The sequence below is a fragment of the Mobula birostris genome, chromosome 26 (genome assembly GCF_030028105.1).
Source record: "Mobula birostris isolate sMobBir1 chromosome 26, sMobBir1.hap1, whole genome shotgun sequence".
In the NCBI taxonomy this organism is placed as follows: domain Eukaryota; kingdom Metazoa; phylum Chordata; class Chondrichthyes; order Myliobatiformes; family Myliobatidae; genus Mobula; species Mobula birostris.
In genome coordinates, this window is record NC_092395.1 from 7,368,144 (window position 1) to 7,392,151 (window position 24,008).

Genomic DNA, 24,008 nt, shown 5'->3' on the forward strand with positions numbered 1-24,008 from the left:
CAGCCACTCTTCTCCCCATCATATTCTGCACACAGAACAATATTATCGGCGTACGTGACTCACTTTAATTATTTAACAAGGGAAATTGGATTAAAAGGTCAGAGGCTTTTGGCCTTTGGAGAATAACTCACAACGAAATGAGCTGCGCACCATAAACTACACTCAAATTACAGTGACCCTGCCTCTACCTACATCGCCCCATCTGTTTTAATATGTTAATTGCATTTTCCCGCTGAAATGAGAGATCTGTCCCTGCATCCTTCAATGACTGAAGAGCTTGTGAAGTAAAATTTGCAATTTAAACATGCACGTCCTGATCTGTGTGTCCCTTACTGAGGGACTTGATGAAGGGTCTCGACCCGGAAGTTCAGCTGTTTCTCCCTCCCAATAGATGTTGCCTGACTTGCTGAGTGCCGCCAAGACTCTGTGCGTGTTGCACTGATTTAGAGGCTTGGGGGTCCCCATAATGAAAGAGCCAATCAGGGAGCAATACCCCATACCACCCCCAATTATCCCCCAGTTCAACAGTTCAATAGTTCCATGGATTGTCACCTTGTCGCGGTGGAGAAGCTTGTGTGGTCCTGAGATCCCAAAAGCGATGCCGTCTGGAGCTATGCTCCTGGGAGGGTCACCCATGGTGGTAAGGTCGAAGGTGAGGTCCCTGACAAAGAACAATCCAACCAAGACCTCAACGGTGGAACAGGTGGACGAAGTTACTTCGAACTCAACGGCTGTGCAGGCGGATGAAGGCTGCAACAAATCCATCAGCTCCAATCGTCGTGGTTTCCATGCCATTGGAATCAGTTGGTTGATTTGTGAAGTATCGTGTGCTTCTTGGAGTGCAACATCAAGTACACGTTAAACAAATACACGCACAGGCGTCTTCGCTCTGTGGGCCACTTCTTCAGAACGAAGACCATCATCCTCGACCTCGAGGGGTAGTCACGACGACGACGAGTTCCATTGAATATCAGAGAATGTATACAGTATACAACCTGGAATTCTTACTGCTCACAGACATCCATGAGACAGAAGGAAACCCCCAAAGGAGGAATGAGAGGAAAACATTAGCACCTCAAAACCCCCCTTCCCCTCACGTACACCAACAGCAACAACCTGTCGACCCTCCCCCTCTCCTTCCCCCCCTACCTGCCTCAGCAAAACCACCACCCAAATGACAAAGCCCCCAGAGACCATGATCTAAAGTCCATCAAAAACTGCTATTCCCCCCAACAGCTTGACATGCCACAGTCTCAGTCTCTCTCTCTCTCTCTATCTATCTCTCTCTCTCTCTCTCTCTCTCACTAATGAGGGAAACAGAAGTATCATTCTTGTCACAGCGAGAGAGGAGAGCAACAGCTCACTGTTTCGACGTTACAGTCTACAGCGTCGCTTTCTATTCCTCATCTTCTTGGCTGCCTGTGGCTACCCTGGAGAGAGATCCCTTACAAAGCTCCGACCATTGGTTCAGGAACTGATCAACAAGGCCTCAAATATATTTTCCCTCTGTAAAAAGCACAGAACAAGCTTCTGTACCCTTGTAGGAGAAACAAATCATAATAATAATTGAAGCAAGGGTGCCCAAATTCACCATCTTCCATTGTGATCTTAGATATGACATTAGCATATGATGCTACACTCAGTTCTAAAGTCCAAAAGACAAATCATCGACAAGGAGTGATGGGCCAATCATCAAAGACCTTCACCATCCAGGCTATGCTCTCTTGTTTTCACTACCGTCATGCAGGAGGTACAGAAGCCTTTGGTCCTAAACCACCAGGTTCAGGAACAGTTACCACCTTTCAGCCTTCTGTGGGTCCATGGAATTCATTGTCACAGATGGCCGTGGAGGGCAAGTCATTGGGTATATTTAAAGCAGGGGTCGATAGGTTCTTGATTAGTAACAGCATCAAACATTACGAGGAGAAGGCAGGAAAATGGGGTTGAGAGAGATCATAAATCAGACATGATGGAACAGTGGAGCAAATTTGATGGGCCAAATAGCCTAATTCCACTGCTATGTTTTACGGTCTTATCAGGCTCATAAACCAGCAGGGACAACTCAACTCAATGCTGGACTGATTCCACAACCTAAGGACTCTATAACACCTCTTCTTCAAATTATTTATTAACTGTATAATTACTTGCACAAAATAGTGCGCCATGCGCCGGTCGTGCATGCAGCCTGTTACAGCCGTTCTGCTAGTTTTCTTACTTTTTTCTTCTAACTTTTTTAACTTACGTTATTTGTTGTATTTTTTTTCACGGTAATACGTTGAAGCTGCACCCTCTCTAACATGCTGGTGGAGAGTGTTTTATTTGGGTTATTAGTGCTGGAAATAGTTACATTCGGATACGTCTCATTAGCGGGGTAGCAGTATGGTCGCATTGTTTATCCCAGGGACCAGCTGATTGAGCTTATGCTGGCCAGTTTAGCGAACAGAGCGGGGGACACCCCTGCTGAAATCTGGAGGAAAACACAAAGTCGAGGAAAGAGGACCGGGTCGAGACAACAGAGACTTATGGAGAAGAGGAGTTTGGTAGGCAATAAAATGGACGAGTTCACGGCGCTAGCCAGGCGTCAGAGAACATTTCGGGAGTGCAGTGTTATGTGTTTCACTGGAACGGGGCTGCATGAGGACATACCCAACCAAAACTTCTCCATGGACGGCTTCCAGACCGTTCCAGCTGACCGGAAGTGCACTGAGAGCGGTAAGCGTAAAGAAGTTGGGTGCTTACTGTTCTGGTTAACAACGGATGGTGCAATCCTGGTCATATTACGATCGAGGAGCGTGTTTGTAGACCGGATATTGAACTTTTTGCTGTTGGACTCCGGCCATATTCCATCGAGATACAACACTGGGTGTCACAGGAGGTTGTTCCTGCCTGTGGCCATCGAACTTTGCAGCTCCTCCCATGGAGGGTCAGACACCCTGAGCCAATAGGCTGGTCCTGGACTTACTTCCATCTGGCATAGTTTGCATATTGTTGTTTGATTGTTTGTGGTTTTTGTATTGCTATATTTATGCTCTATTCTTGGTTGGTGCTGCTGTAACGAAACCCAATTTCCCTCGGGATCAATAAAGTATGTAAGACCATAAGACAAAGGAGCAGAAGTATTTAAGACATGTTTTTCAACTGTATCTAGGTACATTCATTGGCCTATTTCTTTGGTATAGAAGGTATCTAATTAAGTAGCCACTGAGTGTAGATATGTGGTCCTCTGCTGTTGTAGCCCACTCACTTCAAGATTCAATGTGTTTTGCATTCAGAGATGCTCTTCTGCACACTACTGTTGTAACGCATGATTATTTGACCTTCCTGTCATCTTGAACGAGTCTGGCCATTCTCCACCGCCTCTCTCATTAAAAGGCATTTTCCTCCATAGAACTGCCACTCACAAGATTTTTTTTCTTTTTCATACCATTCTGTGTAAAGTCCAGAGGTAGTTGTGGGTGAGACTCCCAGAAGATCAACAGTTTCTGAGATACTCAAACCACCCCATCTGGCACCAGCAATCATTCCACGGTCCAAGTCACTTAGGTCACATTTTTTCTCCATTCTGATGATTCAGCTGAACAACAACTGAACCTCTTGACCATGTCTGTGTGCTTTTATGCATTGAGATGTTGCCACATGATTGGCTGATTAGATATTTGCATTAACGAACAAGAGTACAAGTGTAACTAAAGGTGTCCAAAGTGCGCACATGTGACAATAGTAAACCAAATCCAATCTGAATTCCACACTCTTTTCTGCTTGCAGTAAGTTTTCAACTCCTTGAAGTTCTGTCCACCATGGCATTAAAGCCATTCAGTTCCACTAACCTTTGAGGTGTCTGATGCTCATGAAAACCAGTGAAATGTTTTACCTCATATATGTGGATATATACTATATATCGTACTTTGCCTGCTGTACTGTTGCCCACGGTTCACTCTAAGCTGTGCAACTGCATGACTGCAGAGTAACTGAAATGCTCCCACACACATAGCCTTTGTTGCTGTCCAGCTGGCATTTTCTTTTATAGAGTATCAATATAATTTTGAAATTCCCTGTAATTATCTGATGAGTATAATTCATATACTTTCTGAGTAATAAACATACCAGAACCTTTACTTTGAAATATTTTAGTGCTTCAATGTATTTACATTGTCAGTGTTTCAAGTTACAATGCTGTTTACAAATTGTAACAATAAACACAGAATGGAAGTTAGTAGGTCAGTGTTAATAAACCACCAGCCCGCTGAACGCCAACACCATCTAGTAAAAACATTTTATTTTTGTCATAGTGCCTGTCAGTCGCTTTGACTGCCTGACATATTTCACTTGTTGTGAGTTGTGGTTTATGTTTGTTTGATGTGCATATCACAAAGAAAAACATCTAAAGTGCCATGCATTTTTCAGGTCATGTAAATATTTCTGCTCAGTTGGTCCATGCAATAGTAAAAAATTTCAAGGAAACGTTGCTGCTGCCACAACACAACAAATTTCATGGCATATATCATTGAAAATAAACCTGATTATGATTCTTTAAGATAGTGATATTTTTGGTTAGTTTCTTATGCATATTCCACTCACAAGCCTCCTGATCCCTTCTTGATCAGGAGAGTGCAGGCACATGTGTACCACAGAAAATATCAAATCAATATATCAGTTCAATACACAAGGACCTTCAATTCCCTCAACACATACAGGATCCAGAGAGGTTTACAATTTACAAGACTGAAGGTAATTGAAAGTAAAATGTGAAAGACTGAACAATATTCCTAGTATTCTTCGAGATACAGCACGGTAAATGGCCACGCCACCCGATAACAGCCAAGTGACCGATTAACCTAACCTGGACATCTTGCCAATTTAATCTGGGTTACTTACGCTGTAAAACATTATGCTATCGTGCTGCTCTATATATTTCAAAACCGAGTATGTACGTTTTTGGAAAGTGTTAGGAAACCCGAGCATCCAGAGGAAACCTATGTGGTCCCAGGGAGAACGTACATATTCCTTACGGACAGCGACAGCAATTGAATGCAGGTTATTGGCGATGCAAAGCGTTATTCTAACCACTATGCTACAGAAGAAAATTCCCCTTCTCTCAAAATCTCCATGGCTACATTTTTTTGGAAATGGCAATAGAGCCCACCCTCAGGAGGTCAGTTAATCTACGTAATTATGGAAACAAACATATAGCTTACATCGAGGGCTTTCTGAGTACTTTCCTTGTGGGAACAGTTGAGGTGAAGCCTCTGGTATATCACAACGTCTGCTCCTTTGGAGTACAGTGTAATCTTCCCTTCTGAATCTTTCACTGCAGGATAAAAAAAATAAGCATTCATAGTTGAGGAAATGCTTCTTTTGGACTCTTCCATCAGCTTTTTCAGAGAATTCACAACTTCTGAGATTGGGCTCTGGGCAAGGAAAATGCCAACATCAGCCCAACACTTAAAGGTGTGAAAGGTTATGGGGAGAAGGCAGGAGAATGGGGACTGAGAGGGATAACAAATCAGCAATGTTGGAATAGCAGAGGAGACTCGATGGGCTGATTGATGTAATTCTGCTCCTACAGTACTGTGCAAAAGTCTTCGGCACCCTAGCTATACATATGTGTTTTCTTTCTTTCTGTCTCTCTCTCTATATATCTCTCCCTCCCTCTATATTTTATAGATATACTGTTTATATTTATACATAAATAAAATGTGCCGAAGACTTTTGCTCAGGGGCCAGCCGGTGGCACAATAACATTGGCGCTGGACCGGGAGCGGAGGTTCCCGGGTTCAAAGCTAGTCAGATCCGCTCCCGAGTACGCTTTCCATCCGTGCCGGGTTGAGTGTCGAGATCGCAATTCGACCTTGTAAAATAAAAGGGAAAAATACTGCGAAAATGTCTGTGAGGAGTGGCGCGCCACACAGTCTCTCTCGCTCGCTCCGCGCCTTGTAAAAGCCATGAAAAAGACATCATCACGGATGCGCACACGCAGACGCACACGCACAGACTCGCTCGTACGCAAGCACATGCCAAAAAAGGAAAGACTTTGCTCAGTACTGAATGTCTTATTGTTTAGCACATCGTGGGCTCATCTCTCCCCACGATCAGTAGTATCTACAGGAGATGCTGCCTCAGGAAGGCAATATCTGTCATCTAAGATCCCCGCCATCTGGGCCAGGCAGTCTTCTCACAGCTCCCATTGGGCAGGAGGTACAGAAGCCTGTAGTCCCACACCACTAGGTTCAAGAACAGCAACTTCCCTTCAACCATTCTCGAATCAACCGGCATAACCTTACTCACTACCTCAGTACAGCAAAACTGTAACTAGTTTGTCCTACAATAGAATTTGGATATTTTTTCGTTCTAATTGTGTTCCTTCCTATATAACCTTTGCATAATTTGGGGTTAATTGATAGTTTTGTTCCTTGTGAATCTGGTGAGTGTGCCGTTCAGTGCCGGGGATGCTGCTGCAAGTAAGATTTTCACCGCACCTGTGCGTACGTGCACTTGTGCAGATGACAATAAACTCAACTTTGAGTTCAATTGTCACTGGGATTGGACCATAACTCATAAAAGTCACAGCTTGATTTAGTTGTCAAATTATTTCCTGATTTACTGCTTCCAGCAGCTCTCCGAAACGTCCAAGGGGATGGGACGAATGGATTTCAAAGAGCGAAACACAAGAGACTGCAGATGCTGGAATCTGGAGCTAAAAAAAAAAATTGCAGCAAGAACTTGGCAGGTCAGTCAGCATCCGTGGAGACAGGGGGATGGCCAAGGTTTCAGATCGACCCTGCTTTGGGACTGAGAATGCAGAACGAGGATTGAATTTAGAGAGAGAGGTGAGACAAGGTGATATAAGCCAAGATACGAGAGATTTGATGTGACAAATGAAGATAAGGGTTTACAAGGATGTTGCCAGGATTGGAGGACCTGAGTTATATGATAAGGTTGAACAGGTTCAGACTTTATTTTTTAGAACACAGAAGATTAAAAGGAGATTTGATAGTGGTATACAAAATTATGAAGGTATAGATAGCGTAAATGCAAGCAGGCTTTTTCCACTGAGGTTTGATAGGACTACAATTAGAGGTCAGGGGTTAAGGGTGAAAGGTGAAATATTTAAGGGGAACCTGAGGAGGACTTCTTCACTCAAGAAGGTGGTGAGATTGTGGAATGAGCTGCCAGCCAGTGCAAATGGTGCATGCGAGCTCGATTTCAGTGTTTAAGAAAAGTTTGGATAGGTACATGGATGGTAGGGGTTATGAAGGGCTATAGGTCCCAGTGCAGGTTGACGGGAGTAGGTGGTTTAAATGGTTCAGCATGGACTGATGGGCTGAAGGGCCTGTTTCTATGCTGTACTTTTCTATAGCTTTATGATTCTATCTTATCTTTAACGTTCCAACACACAGAAGAGGAACATTGCACTTTTTCCAGTCAAAGTCAGGTTACTTACAGATGACAGACATTCTCTTGCGACTGCTACTGAAGTCCAAAATGGCCAGCACAGTGTACATCCTCTTCACCCCTAGCTCACTGATGGTGATGGTGTCCTGCGTACGAGATAGAAACACAAAGCCAAAGTTCCTCGCTGCAGTCACCAGAGCCTCTTCGTCTGGAGAAGTGGCCTGGTATGTGAGCTGGCCTTGAAGAAATGAAAAGGAAGGGATCTCAAACACGGTTGGAGCAGCATCATCTCACATTCCATCTGGGTAGTCTCCATCATGATGGCACTTAACCCTCTGTGTTTCACCAGAGATTCACCATCCTCTGGGGAGAAGAAGTTGCTGCCACCTCAGTTTTAAGAAACTGACCTGTTACCTTGTACCTTTGCCGCAGATTGTCCTGCCAGTAGAAACACCTTAACATCTACCCTCCTTATATATTTTTTTCTGGTCCAAGGTGCTTTGGATGTCAAGAATGTGGTATAAAACTCATTGATTATGATCACTTTATTAAGCGTTACAAGAACAAAGGAGACAAGGGGAAAGGAAGATAGTGGAGAGCAAAGACAAAGCCCAGTGGCAGGGAGAAAGAACAAAGACAAAAGGGAGTGACCCAACGTGATCTGGTCCTCCTAAGTCAGATTGATGATGGCCCACATTCCATTCAAATCCCATTGCTTACATTAATCAATAATATAGACCCTATTCAAGTTTTGCAATACCTGCCACTGAAACTAAAAAGTTTGCAGAAAGATACAAAGGAAACTACAACCACCAAAAAAAATCATGCTGAACATGCTAAATCATGTATATAGCTAATTATATAAAAACACAAACAAACCAAAGTACTCACTGGAACTCAGGAGAATGAGGGGTGACCTAATTAAACCTATCGAATGTTGAAAGGCCTTGATACAGTGGATGCGGAGAGGATGCTTCCCTTGGTGGGGAGTCTAAGGACACAGCCTCAGAATAGAAGGGCATTCTTTTAGAACTGAGATGAGGAGGAATTTCTTTAGCCAGAGCGTGATGAATCTGTGGAAGTCTTTATGTACATTTAAAGCAGAGGTTGATAGATTCTTGACTGGTCAGGGAATGAAGGGATATGGTAAGATGACAGAAGATTAGGGCTAAGAGGGAAAATGGATCTGCCATGATGAAATGGCGGAACAGACTTGATGGGCCAAATGGCCTAATTCTCCTCCTATATCTTATGGTCTTATGGAAAGTTGAACTACGAGGAAAATAACAACTATACAGTCCAATCCACACTCTCCTTTGGTCTTGTGACACTTAATAAAACAATCGTAACCAAGTTTTATGCCTCATTCTTGACTTCCAAAGAGCTTTTGGATCGCAGAAGTATCAGGATCCAACACACCTGACCACATTGGGCACAGAAAACAAAGCAATTTAATCCCTGCCAAGACACGCAAGACTCACCCTGCTTCTCCTCCACCATGACTGTGTGACAAAGAGCCAGCAGCTTAAAGAACTCGTGGACTCCTGGCTCGTTTCCCGAGCGGATCCGTTCCAAAAGTGACCCATCGTAGAACTTCAGCTTTCCGTCCGCAAAGGCGTTCCAGCTCAGGTCAACCACCTGGAAGAGACCCAGTAACGTTCTGCATCGGAGAGTGTCATGCACAGTGGGAATTTGAACAGTGGTGTGTTTACTGAACAAGGTGGAGGCAGGTACAATAACAACATTTAAAGGAACATTTGGACAGATACAGAGATAGGAATGGTTAGGAGGGATATGGGACATTGTGAGCACGCTACGGTATGTTGGCACCAGAATATGTGGTGACACTTTCCGGCTGTCCCCAGCAGATCCCTAGGTGTGTTGGTTCCTAAAGCAAATGGTGCATTTCACCTCCTAAGGTTCGATGTACATGTGATAAATAAATCTGAATTGGGACTAGCTTGGATAGGCAGCTTGGTCAGCATCAGTGAGAGGGGCTGAAGGGCCTGCTTTCATGCTAAATCACTCTTATGACTCATGCTGTAAGCACTCCATCAATCCAGAGTATGAAGGAGAAATGGAATTTAGTTTCTAATCGTTTTATCATGCACTTTACAAATCTAGATTAGATGATGATGATGCTAATTGGTACCCACTTATCTTCAAAAGTGAATTTAAATTCATATTATGAAACTTTTTAATTTAAATAATGGACGGAAAACCCTGGATTGTAAGCCAATAATGTAATGCCAGCAGTACGATACCCATACCTTACATCCATACAGTCATACTCACACCCAGCTCATCAGAGGGTCCTTAGCCCTTCACGTCCAAACCGACAATCAGGTCCTCGATCCTAATCACTCTGTTTACCAGCCCTGCTGATCCATGGATTCCACCTACAATTCTTGCTGCCTCAGTAAAGTAGCCTGCGTAATCAAAGACCCCATCGATCCTGGACATCCTCTCATCTCCCCCTCCCACCTGCCTGAAGATTCTCCACTGTTACAAGACTATTCAATGGTTCCCTACAACAATAAGATGGACTTCAGACCTCACTATCTACCTCATTATGGCCTTGCACCTTATTGTCTACCTGCAATGCACTTTCACTGTAACCATTGCATTTTATTCTGCATTCTGTTATTCTTTTCCCATATACTTCCTCAATATACTGGGTAATGATTAGATTTTAGCTTAGATTAGCTTTATTTGTCTCATGTACATTGAAACATGTAGAGAAATGCAACATATGCATTTGATCCGTACAAACAGTATGCAAGAGAAGCTTTACATGTGAGAATAGTAAATTAAAGTTCAAAGTACATTTATTATCAAAGTATGTATACACGATACAACCTTGAGATTTGTCTCCTTACGGGCAGCCACAAAACAAAGAAACCCAACTGAACTCATTAAAGAGAAGAAGACTGTCAAACACCCAATGTGCAAAGAGAAAAAAAGCACACCATGCAAACAATAAAAGTAAGCGAATAACATTCAGAGCAAAAGTGAGTCCATAGACATGAAGCCTGGGGCAGCACAGCGCAGAGCAGCAAGCAGAACTGGCCCGACCCTCAGCTCTGGTCCTGACACCCTGCCTTTTCCATCTGGCCTGGTGTTTAAATCATCCAAACATCAGAACATACCCTGCTCTAGGTCCCAGGCCCTGTTGCTTCAATACACTCTGGTTTATTTCTCTCAACCCTCCCCTTCTTTTGTTCCCCACACTGACCTTTTACGTTTCCTCACCTGTCTATCATCTCCCCCTGGATCGCCTCCTCCTTCCCTTTCGCCTATGGTCCACTCCTCTCTCTGATCAGGTTCCTTGCTCTCCACCCCTTTACCTTTCACACCCCCCGGCTTCACCCTCAGGCTACTGTTCTGCCCCTCCCCACACCTTTTCATTCTGGCTGCTTCGCCCTTCCTTTCTGGTTCTGAGAAGCGTCTCAGCCCAAAATATCAACTGTTTATTCATTTTCAAGCCTGCTGCCTGACCTGTTGAGTTTCTCCAGCATTTTGCATATGTTGCTTTGCATTTCTGCAGATATTTCTCATGTTTAAATGTGTTCCAATTCCAATTAATCTAATGCTTATTAAATTTGTGAGAACCATCAGATTTAACCAACCTCTAGGTGAAAGGTTTCTTCTTCGACCCTCTCTAATATTTTTACCTCCCTAATGCTCTCACCTCCCTGCTCTAAACTTTAATTCTAGATACCTCTCTGATGAGGAAACGTTTCCAACTTCCTATCCTAATTAATCATTTTTATGCTCCATACCCTTTCATAAAGTGCTTATCAATTCAGTGGATTTTTGATTGCCAAGCTTATAACTTGCCAAAATCTCCACGTGGTAGCCTAGCGGTTAGTGCGACACTTTCACAGCTCGGGGCGTTCCAGAGTTCAATTCCGGCGCCACCTGTAAGGAGTTTGTACGTTCTCCCCGTGAATCATGCAGGTTTTCTCCAGGTGCTCCAGCTTCCTCCCACGGTCCACAGACATACAGGTTAATTGGTCATTGTAAAGTGTCCTGTGATCAGGGAAGGGTTAAATCGGTGGGTTGCTGGGCCAGCAGGGCCTGTTCTGCACTGTATCTCTAAATAAATAAAATGTATCTACTCACTCATACGTATTTGGGAGGAAACCCACCTGGTCAACGGTTCCACGGTTCCATTTAATATCAGAGAATGAATAGAGTATACAACCTGAAATTCTTACTCTTCACAGACATCCACGAGTTAGAAGAAAATCCCCAAAGAATGAATGAGAGAAAAACTTTAGAACTCCCAAAACACCTCCTCCCCCTCCCACGCACAAGCAGCAGCAAAGCATTAACCCTCCCCCTCCCCCTCCCGCACTTGTTTCGGCAAAAAGCATCAGTGCCCACTACCCACCAAGCAAGCAAAAGCAAAGCCCCCAACGAGAGACCATGATCTGTAGTCCAACAAAAACCAATGTTTATCCAACAAGTTGACGTGCCACAGGCTCTCCGTCTCCCTTTCTCATTAACAAGGCCCCCCTGCGCCACGGGGAGAACCGACAAACTCCCTGCAGACAGCAGCGGAACTGAACATGGGCCGCGGCACCATAATAGTGTTACGCTAACCATTACATCTCTATGCCCCACATGAAAGAGGATCTTCCAGATGACACATCAGAATGGTGCTGGACTGCGTTAAATGCCATTCACAAGCAATACCGTTGCATTGTTCGGTGGCGATGTTAATTCTTGGCAGCATGAATTGTGTGTTGAGAGGAAGAATGGATGGGTGTCTCTGTCCTTTGCTGTTCGGGTCAGGAAACTTTACTCGCTAAGTGAAGACACAGTCAAAATCATACACTGATCCTTACAGAATAACTCCCATTAACAAGTACTTACGTTTGCTCTTTCGCCGTCATCATATTGATTACCTGAAAGTCAGAGAATTAATCTTTTAGGTTATACAAAACATTTTTTTCTGATGCAGAATGCCCACAGCCCACAGTAATGTTGTAATGCTCGGGAAGGGAAAGCGCCTTTACCCAGAGACACAAGGGGTTCTGCAGCTGGTGGAAAGCTTAAGCAACACACAAAATGCTGGAGCGACTCAGCAGGTCAGGCAGCATCTATGGAGGGGAATAAAGAGTCAATCTTCATGAAGGGTCTCGGCCCGAAACTTTGTTTATTCTCCTCTATAGATGCTGCCTGACCTGCTGAGTTCCTCCAGAGCATGTGTGTGTGTGTGTGTGTGTGTGTGTGTGTGTGTGTGTGTGTGTGTGCACGCGTGCACATGTGAGTGTGTGTTGTTTAAAGCTCTTTCATCCACTGCTCCCACAGAACATGCAAAACCACCCTGGAATGGGCAAATCTCAGATGATTTTTATCTCTTAAAAGGGAGCAAATATATTTTGGGTGAAATTCCAAAAATATTTGTAGAGCCTCCACTACTTCACTGCTGTCTATTGGTGTCAGTCTTTCTGTTGCTTATTGGTGGCTTCCTAACTGTTGATCATAGAGCACTACAGCCAAGTACAGGCTCTTCAGCTGATTATGTTGTGCCGACCTTTTAACCTCCTCCAAGATCAATCTAACCCTTCCCTCCCTTCACAGCACTCCAATTTTCTTTTATCCGTGTGCCTATCAAAGAGTCTCTCGAATGACTCTAATAGATCTGCATCACCCACCACCCCTGGCAGTACGTTCCACACACCCACCCACTCTCTGTGCAAAAAAAACCTCCTTCTCACTTCCCTCCCTATACTCTCCACCAATCACCTTAACATTATGCCCTCTAGTCCTGACAGCCCTGCCAAAGGGTCTTGGCCCGAAGTGTCGACTGTATTTTTTTCCATAGATGCTGCCTGGCCTGCTGAGTTCCTCCAGCATTTTGTGTGTGTTACTCAGATTTCCAGCATCTGCAGGTTTTATCTTATTTATGCCCTCAAGTATTAGCCGTTGCTGCCCCAGGAAAAAGGTGTTGGCTGTCTCCTCTTATCATCCTACACACCTCTATCAAGCTCATAAGACCCTAAGACATTGGAACAGAATTATATAACCATATAACAATTACAGCACGGAAACAAGTCGTCTCGGCCTTTCTAGTCCGTGCCGAACTCTTACTCTCTCCTAGTCCCACCGACCTGCACTCAGCCCATAACCCTCCATTCCTTTCCTGTCCATACATCTATCCAATTTAACTTTAAATGACAACATCAAACCTGCCTCAACCACTTCTGCTGGGAGCTCATTCCACACAGCTACCACTCTCTGGGTAAAGAAGTTCCCCCTCATGTTACCCCTAAACTTTTGCCCTTTAACTCTAAACTCATGTCCTCTTGTTTGAATCTCCCCCACTCTCAATGGAAAAAGCCTATCCACGTCAACTCTATCTATCCCTCTCATAATTTTAATTACCTCTATCAAGTCCCCCCTCAACCTTCTACGCTCCAAGGAATAAAGACCCAACTTGTTCAACCTTTCTCTGTAACTTAGGAGATGAAACCCAGGCAACATTTTAGTAAACCTCCTCTGTACTCTCTCAATTTTATTGACATCTTCCCTATAATTCGGTGACCAGAACTGTACACAATACTCCAAATTTGGCCTTGCCAATGCCTTATACAATTTCAACATTACATCCCAACTCCTATACTCAATGCTCTGATTTATAAAGGCCAACATACCAAACGCTTTCTTCACCACTCTATCAACATGAGATTCCACCTTCAGGGAACTATGCACCATTATTCCTAGATCCCTCTGATCTACTGCATTCTTCAATGCCCTACCATTTACCATGTATGTCCTATTTTGATTAGTCCTACCAAATTGTATCACCTCACACTTATCAGCATTAAATTCCATCTGCCATCTTTCAGCCCACTCTTCTAAGTGGTCTAAATCTCTCTGCAAGCTTTGAAAACCTACTTCATTATCCACAACTCCACCTATCTTAGTATCATCTGCATACTTACTAATCCAATTTACCACCCCATCATCCAGATCATTAATATATATGACAAACAACATTGGACCCAGTACAGATCGCTGAAGCACACCACTAGACACTGTCCTTCAATCTGACACACAGTTATCCACCACTACTCTCTGGGGTTTCCCATCCAGCCACTGCTGAATCCATTTCACTACTTCGATACTAATACCTAACGATTGAACCTTCCTAACTAATCTTCCCTGTGGAACCTTGTCAAAGGCCTTACTGAAGTCCATATAGACAACATCCACCGGTTTACCCTCGTCAACTTTCTTAGTAACCTCATCAAAAAATTCAATAAGATTTGTCAAACATGACCTTCCTCGCACAAGTCCATGTTGACTGTTCCTAATCAGACCCTGCCAATCAGCCCATCACATTTCACTGCCATTCCATCATGGCTGATTTATCGTCCCACTCAATCCCATTTGACCGTTTTCACAGTATGGAGAGCCAAACACTTCCATCAACATTATTGGATTGCTCCACTTAATCCTCCCATTTTCATCCCTTTCCTGTTCTGCCATTTAGAGTCACCTTACATTCACCATCAGAGAATCAATTGCACATAACTAGCATCATTGCTGCTGATTCAATTCTATTCAGGAATAATCCAGTCTGTTCTCTGTTTGTCCATCACTGTCTGGTTTGGATCAGCTACCAAACAAGACAAGAATAGACTCCAAAGAACCGTCAGGGCTGCGGAAAGGATTATTGGTGCGAAGCTGCCCTCGATCCAGGACTTATATGCATCTGGAGTCAGGAAGCGAGCAAGCAGCATCATTGTAGACCCATCACACCCTGGACATCACCTGTTCCAACTCCTTCCTTCTGGTAGGCACTTTAGATCACTGTATGCCAGGACTAATAGGTACAAGAACAGTTTCTTTCCGTATGCCATCAGTCTTATGAACACCTGAATTTTAGTCTATTATAAACCAGGTCCAGCTGTACATACACACAGGTATACCTCATTGTATATAGTTCACCATTATTTGCACTATTGTTTTGTTTACTTTTTGATTCTGTACAGCGAGAGCTCAGGGAAACCAGCATCAAATTCCCTGTATGTGTCCACATACTTGGCGATAATAAAGGATTCTGATTCTGATTCTGATCACCATGAACACAGTTGTACTTTATCAGATTAACTAGATGATTACCTCGTGTATAGGACTTTACAAAGCATGAACTAGATGTCAAGGACAAAACGATAACAGTGTTGGAACTGTCGTAGTATCTCCCTGATTGCAGAGCATAAGAATCTCCCAAAGATATGGAGCATACAATAAAAACACATGGAGACACAGGACACTACAGATGCTGTAAATCTGGAGCAAACACACACGCCTCTGTATAGGAGGTAAATTACTGCTAAATAGAAGGTGGATTACTTCTGTTTTTTTTATAAATACTTGGCTAAATATGAATCTAATGCCAGCTCAGTGAAGATACGTATTAGTCATTGTACTTGGTAGCCTCCAATCTGATGGCATGAACATCGATTTCTCTAACTTCTGATAATTTCTCCCCACTCCCCCTTCTCTCTATTTTCCATTCCCCATTCTGGCCCCCCTCATACCCCTTCTCTTCTTCTTACCTGGGTATCACCACCCTCTGGTGCCCCTCCTCTGTCCCTTGCATCCATGGTCCACTTTCCTCTCCTATCAGATTCCTTCTTCTTCAGCCCTTTACCATTTCCATCTATCACGTCCCAGCTCCTTAATTCATCACTCGTTCCCCATCCACCTACGCTCCCCCTTCACCTGGCTTCACCTATCACTTTCCAGCTTGTCCTCCTCCCCTTCTCATCACCTTCTTATTCTGGCATCTTCCCCCCTTGTTCTCCAGTCCTGATAAAGGATCTCGGCTCAAAATGTCAACTGTTTATTCCCCTCTATAGATGCTCTCTGACCTGCTGACTTCCTCCAGCATCTTATGTGCATCGCTCTGCATCTTCAGTATCTGCAGAACCTTTTGCACTTAGTCTTTGAATAACCTGACAAAGAAAATTAAAATAGAACTGCAAACCATCACAGGTATTTACTGTTTTCAAAGATTATTGGAAAATAGTTTCCCTTTTTCCTCCATTCCAGGACCCCGAACCATTTACATTTAGTCCACACTCTGGCAAAAGAAACAGAATTCTTCCTCACAAAATGCTGGAGGAACTCAGCATGTCAGGCAGTGTCTATTTTCCAGCGTCTGCAGATTTGTTCGTGTTTATTTAAGTTTGCTCATTCACACACACGATAAATTACCGTAGATCTGTCCACCAATGCAGCATTTCTTAAAGGCCATGATGTTTTGGGTTAGGGTGCCAGTTTTATCTGAGAAAATGTATTTGATCTGACCCAGTTCTTCATTCAGGGTAGTTGTTCTCGCTTTGGCTGGAGTGTCTCTCTCTTCACAATACATCTTCAAATCCCAGTTAATGAAAAAACTCTGGGCAACGTGGAGAAGTTCAAACCTGGGGAAGAAAGACCTTCTTTAAAAACACAGCAATTTTTTCAAATCTCTGCTGAGAGGTTTGTCTACAGTTCGTACAAATTGAATTCAGGCAAATTTACATTTCAGGCGGCTCAATTAACTTAGTCAACAACCTTCTGTACATAAAACAGTGCTCACTGAGTGCATGTTCATGGTCTTCTGCTGCTGTAGCCCATCCACTTCAAGGTTCAATGTGTTGTGCATTCAGAAATGTTCTTTTGCACCCTACTGTTGTAATGTGTGGTTATTTGAGTTATTGTCACCTTCTTGTCAGCTTGAACTGTCTGGCCATTCTCCTCTGGCCTCTATCATTAACAAGGGAGTTTTGTCCACAGAACGGTCATCCAATAAATGTTTTTTTTTCATCTCACACCATTCTCTGTAAACTCCAGAGACTGTGGTGTGTAAAAATCCCAGGATTTCAGCAGTTTCTGAGATACTCAAACCACCCCATCTGGCACCAACAATCATTCCACAGTCAAAGTCACTTAGATCACATTTCTTCCTCATTCTGATGTTTGGTCTGAACAACAACTGAACCTCTTGACCATGGCTGCAAGCTTTTATGCATTGAGTTACTGCCACATGATTGATTGATTAGATATTTGTATTAATGGGCATGTGTACGGGTGTACCTAAAAAAGTGGCCACTGTGTGTAGATTATCACTAAATATGTAAAAATCAGAAGTATTAAGATACAGTGTAACAAAATTTATATTGCAATGGTATTCAATCAGACATACACCCATAATGTGTATAAATATGTACTGCAGAGCATTATGTAAAGAATATTAAAATCAGATTTATTATTTATTTAGATGGTGTGAAGTTTGTTGCTTTGTGGCAACAGTACAATGCAATTGCATGAAATTGTTACAAATTACAAAACTAAATAAATAATATAAAAAAAATAGAATAATGTGGTAGTGTTTATGGACTGTTCAGAAATCTGGTGGTGGAGGGGAAGAAGCTGTTTCTGAATCATTGAGTGTGGGTCTTCAGGCTCCTTACTTACTTCCTGATGGTAAAAATGAGAAGATCACAAGGCCATATGACATAGGAGCAGAATTAGGCCATTTAGCCCATTGAGTCCACTCCACCATTTCATCATGGCTGATCCATTTTCCCTCTCAGCCCCAGTCTCCTGTCTTCCCCCCGTATCCCTTCATGCCCTGATTAATCAAGAATATATCAACCTCAGGCTTAGATACACTCAATGACCTGGCCTCCACAGCCACCTGTGGAAACAAACTCCACGGATTCACCAGTTTCTGGCAAAAGAAATTCCTCCTCATCTCTGTTCTAAATGGGCATCCCTCTATTCTGAGGCTGTGTCCTCTGGTCTTAGACTCCCCCACCATAAGAAACATCCTCTTCACATCCACTCTATTGAGGCCATTCAACATTCAATAGGTTTCAATCAGATCATTTTCATGGAGCTCCTTTGCACCATCTCCAACGTAAGGAGAGGGAATGTCCAGTATAGCAAGGGTCCTTAGTGATGGATGCCTCCACCTTGAGGCATTGCCTACTGAAACTGCATTCCAAATCTCAAACAATAACAAAGTAGAGCTTCTGCTGTGCTTTCTTCATGATTCCATCAATATGTTGGGCCCAGGATAGATTCTCTGAGATGTTGACACCCTGGAACGTGAATCTGCCCACCTTTTCCACCACTGGCCTCTCAATGAGGGGTGGTGTGTGTTCCTGAAGTCCACAATAAATCCTTAGTCTTGCTGACATTGAGCGTGAAGTGAGCAAACCAATTTTTAAAATATTCTCCAGTCAGCAACAAAGAATCTGCTGTGTCCTCATGCAGGGTTTTGAACACAAAACATCAGCAATTCTTTTCCTGCCACAGATGTTGCTTGAGCCACTGATTTCATCCAGCAGATTGGGTATTGCTGTGGTCTTCAGTGCCTGCTTCTTGTGTTTCATCTCTGTTCAACATTTACTGTAGTTTTCCCATAGGTGACACCTCCTATGTGTTTAGGAGTTTTCAAACCCAAATCTGGCCATCCAAAGCATATCCCACAGCTCTCTCACTGCAGTAAATGGGTAGCTGAAATCCAATGAGATTCTTAACTCTAGTTTGGTAAAATAGCTCCCTCTACTGGACTTTAGTACAATTTACAGACACACAAGATTCTTTCTTCAGCCGTTTACTTCTTCCACTGATCCCCTCCCAGAGATACAGCGTGAAACAGGCCCTTTTGGCCCTTCGAGCTGTGCTGCCCAGCAACCCACTGATATAACCCTAGCCTCATTACAGGACAATCTACAATGACAAATTAACTTACCAACCAGTACGTCTTTGGACTGTGGGAGGAAACTGGAGCACCTGGAGGAAGCCCACGCTCACAAGGGAAAGACGTACAGACTGTCTTACAGAGGATGCCAGAAACTCCGATGCCCCAAGCTAACTGTACCCTACTGTGACACCCTAAATGTACTTCTGGATGTACTCGCGACAAATAAAGCTAATCTTTAATTTTATACAGCCAGGCACTCATTGCAACACCATCAGCTGGTCAGATGAGACAAAAATGGGTTCATTCGGGTTTCTGATACAGAAATGCATACAATAGTATTGCTGGGAATCTCTGCCCCGTGACCATCAAAGTGGAGAAGCAAGGTAGTGAGTTCCTGGCGACCCCAGTGTAAGTGACAAGGGGAACACACGCCACCCTAATGACCTAACTGCACACCCCGGCAAGCACACCCTGTTCGGTGTGGGTCTGCCATATCCATACTGGCCTCATCAGTCAAAGTTCAAAGTAAGGTTATTATCAATGTATATACAAGTCGCCATATATAAACCTGAGATTCATTTTCTTGCAGACATACTCATTAAATCCATAATGGAATAATAACCACAATAGAATCGATAAAAGACAGCACCAACTTGGGTGTTCGGCCTGTGTGCAACCAGTCAGTTCAGACCCACAAAACTGGACGAGAAGCAACATATCCTAAATCCTCAGGGGCCACCGAAAAAGACTAGCTCCTGTCTCAAGTACATGGTGTGCCCTAAACATTTTATTATCAGTCTGGGTATGTTCATTCCACATCTGGGCTAATTTGGGTTCCCGCCCCCCCCCCAGGAAGTTAGGATCTCGATCTGAAATGTCGACTGTTCGTTTCCTTCCACAGATGCTGCCTGACCTGCTGAGTTCTTCCAGCGGTTTATTTTTTGATTCAGATTCATCCATAGTCTATCATGCATCTCATTTTTTTTAAGAATGTGCTGGATTTGACAAACCATTGATGCAATCAGGAAGAAGCTGTCAGCTCCTTTGTTAGGAACTTGAAGAGATTAGGTACGTCACCGAAGACAGCAAATTTTTATAGATGGGCAACACTCTGAGAGGTTGCATCACCAACTGGTACGGAGGCTCCAGAGCACAGAATCAAAAGAGGTTGCAGAGGGTAGACAGAGCCAGATTGATCACGGACACAACCCTCCCCATCATCGAGGGCATCACCAAAGAGCTTCTGCCTCAAGCAAGCGGCATCCATCATTAAGGACACTCACTGTTCACTGCACGCCCTCTTCTCATTACTGCCATTGGGGAAGAGGTACAGGAGTCTGAAAACCCACTCTCAACTATTCCAGAACAGTTTCTTACCCTCTGCTATCAGATTTAGAAAGATGAATCCATGAACAATACCTCACTCCATTTGTTTTGTACTATCACTCTACCGCCCATTGCACCATCTCTGGCAGTGTTCAGGGCTTCCTTCATCATCTCAGTAGCTTCTTCTCGATTTTCACTATCAACCATGCAAGTTCTGGGTGGAGACTCAGGAATACAATCGCAGTCAGATGTAGAGGGATTCTTCATTGCTTTTTCCATAATAATTTTGTTTTGTAGGGTGGTTAGCCCGGAGCCGAACCCCCAAACCTGGAGGACCGGTGGACAACTCTAAGTCTGTCCTCTACCCTTTGACCCTACCAAGAGCTAAAGCATAAAGCCCTGACTCCAGCCAACACAGCTCTCTGGGTCATTGAGCATGCAAGCCTCCAAACCACAACAAGGTAGTGGTCCTCTTGGAGGTGTTTTACACAAAATATTTCTGTAATTTATAGTAATTTCATACCTTTGCATTGTACTGCTGCAGCAAAACAACAAATTTCATGATATACAAGACAGTGATAATTATTCTGATCCTGAATTATCTTCCCTCTTAAATGTGCTATCAATTATCATCATGTGCCACGTCACATGACATGGGCCATAATGATCTTTGACCTTGATTGTTCTTGGCAAATTTTTCTACAGAAGTGGTTTGCCATTGTCTTCTTCTGGGCAGTGTCTTTACAAGATGGGTGACCCCAGCCATTATCAATACTCTTCAGAGATTGTCTGCCTGGTGTCAGTGGCTGCATAAGCAGGACTTGTGATGTGCAGTAGCTACTCGTACTGTACCTTGCCCAAGGGTGGCTGCAGGCTAGTGGAGGGAAGGAGTACCCCCGCCACTCCATGTGCCCACCTAAGAGTCTCTTAAATGTCTCTTAAAGAAGCTTCTTCAACATCCCTGCTTTGTGCATGGTTAGCATTTAACCACTGGTGAGTTGTCCTGGTTCACTGGTCTTCGTGCATGGTTGGACCTGCACACATCCAAACTGGGGGAAAGAAATCGATCACGCGACACTTAATAAAACAGTGCAGAAAGAGAGCAGAAACAGTGAGGTAGCTTTCATCGGTTCATGTATCATTCAGAAATCTGACGGCAGAGGGGAGGGCCCTTTTCCTTCAGACCATGAGACACAGGAGCAGAATTAGACCATTCAGCCTATCGAATCTACTTTGTCAACCAATTAATATTAATAATAATAAATATTTTATTGATCCCCAGTGGGAAAGTCCTTCATTACAGCAGTAACATTTGAAAAAAAACACTTAGCAGTGTGCAGAATTAACTAATAATAATGTACACAATAATAATTTACCAATAATTTGTAATAATGTATAATAATAATAGTCCTACAACAAAGCCTTCCACCTCCTTTGGTGGAGACGTATCTCCACCCCACCACCCAATAAACAGTGTTATCAATAAAGAGCTTAAATCAAATATTTGCAAGGTACTTCCATTGTTTCCTTCTTGATGCACGGTTATGAATCACTGAGAAAAGGATAAACGATTGTTAATATGTTCTGTAAATTGATATGCAAAGTACAAAAAGACAAAGAGTTGCTCACGTGACATAGAGTGACATTGGCAGGATGGAGCTCATGATGATTACGTATCCCCAGAAGGCCAGAAAACCCTGATATCCAGGACTGTAATTTTTCAGTTTAGTGTCAAGATAGGGAGCTTTCTTGCCAACTTTCACTTCCCAGACAGCAGATCCAACAGCAAGGAGAAAGCATATGCCACCCAGGATAAGGAGGACCTGGAATATTAAACAAATAAAATTTGAAGGCACAGTGGACTGCACATACAAGAAGTACTGCCGATGCTGGATATCTAGCGCAATCTGGCTAACACGAGAGGGCACAGTTGTAAGGTGCTTGGAAGCAGGTACAGAGGAGATGTCAGGGATAAGTTTTTACTCAGAGGGTGGTGAGTGCGTGGAATGGGCTGCCGGTGACGGTGGTGGAGGCAGATACGATAGGGTCTTTTAAGAGACTCCTGGATAGATACATGGAGCTTAGAAAAATAGAGGGCCATGGGTAACCCTACGTAATTTCTAAAGTAAGTACATGTTCGGCACAGCATTGTGGGCTGAAGGGTCAGTATTGTGCTGTAGGTTTTCTATGTTTCTAATCTGCATACACAACGTGCTGAAGGAGCTCAGCAGCTCAGGCAGCGTTTATCGACGGGAATGAACAGTCGACGTTTCGGGCTAAAACTCTTCATCAGGAGTTACCAGGCATACCAGGTCCTGATGAAGGGTCTCGGCCCGAAATATCGACTGTTTATTCCTGTCCATAGACGCTGCCTGACCTGCTGAGTTGCTCCAGCACATTGTGTGTGCAGATTGCAGATGCTGCCATCTGGCACAATATGAAAAAGGGTGGAGAACTCAGCAGGTCCAGCAGTACCTGATGGAAGGAAATGCACAGTTGACATGCCAGGTCAAGACCTTTCATGTCCAGATAAGGGGCCTTCACCCAAAACATTTTAAAGTTCAATGTAAATTGATTATCAAAGTACATATACACTTAGTGGCTACTTTGAGGTATACCTGCTCATTAATGCAAATGTCCAATTAGCCAATCAAGTGGCAGCAACTCATTGCATAAAAGCATGCAGACATGGTCAAAAGGTTCAGCTGTGGTTCAGACCAAATATCAGAATGGGGAAAAAATGTGATCTAAGTGACTTTGACCATGGGGAGATTGTTGGTCCCAGATAGGGAGGTTTGAGCAGGCTCTCCTGAACCAGTGTAGATAATTTCACTCACCTCAACTCTGAACTGATTCCATAACCTATGAGCTCACTTTCAAAGACTCTACAACTCATGTTCTCAATGTTATTCATTCATTCATTCATTCATTATTATTTGTTCTTCTTTTTGTATTTGTAGCGTTTGCCATCTTTTCCATTTTGGTTGTTTGGCCATCATTGCGTGTAGGTTTTAATTGATTCTATTGTATTTCTTTGTACTAACTGTAAATGCACCCACAAAAATATCTCAGGGTTGTATTTGGTGACATATTTGTACTTTGATAATAAATTTACTTAGCATGTTGAACCCCGATTCAAAACTGCAAGATAGGAAACTCACGGTCGAGGAAAGGTAATGGGGTTAATTTTAAGTCTGTCTAGTCCAAGATTAGTGATTGATGCGTTAGATCTAATACTTTGGGATTGTGGATGTTGAAGATTATAAAACCTGTAAAATACTAACCAACAACACCACACGGTTCATGAGAAGCTCAACTCTGGTTTTCTTCAAGGTGTATCTCCCGCTGTTCTTCATTATTTTTGTATCCACTCCTGAAGGTTAAATTATATGGAAAATAATGAGAAAGTTACATTTCTTACTAGTACATCTGAATTGCTGGCTTTGCCACTTCAAACCCACTTGTTCTGATGCGTAAGCTACAGCGGAAGCGGTGGATGCAAGCTTCATCCCAGCATTTCTCTTTGGAGGAATGGGATGATGAGAGGTGACTTCATAGAGGAGTATAAGAT

At 43.3% G+C, this 24,008-nt stretch overlaps 1 protein-coding gene across 6 annotated transcripts in view; it reads right to left on the reverse strand.

The window, feature by feature from the left end:
* LOC140188351 (phospholipid-transporting ATPase IC-like) overlaps positions 1-24,008 on the reverse strand; it is a 158,616-nt gene that overhangs the window by 37,684 nt on the left and 96,924 nt on the right. For all 6 annotated transcript variants that reach the window (XM_072244525.1, XM_072244522.1, XM_072244523.1 and 3 more), the window contains 7 exons: positions 23,722-23,810; positions 22,067-22,260; positions 16,630-16,838; positions 12,274-12,305; positions 8,874-9,030; positions 7,442-7,630; positions 5,196-5,308 (listed from right to left, as the gene is read on the reverse strand). In XM_072244525.1, the coding sequence (XP_072100626.1) occupies positions 5,196-5,308; positions 7,442-7,630; positions 8,874-9,030; positions 12,274-12,305; positions 16,630-16,838; positions 22,067-22,260; positions 23,722-23,810 (983 nt within the window). The remainder of the gene's footprint in view (positions 1-5,195; positions 5,309-7,441; positions 7,631-8,873; positions 9,031-12,273; positions 12,306-16,629; positions 16,839-22,066; positions 22,261-23,721; positions 23,811-24,008) is intronic.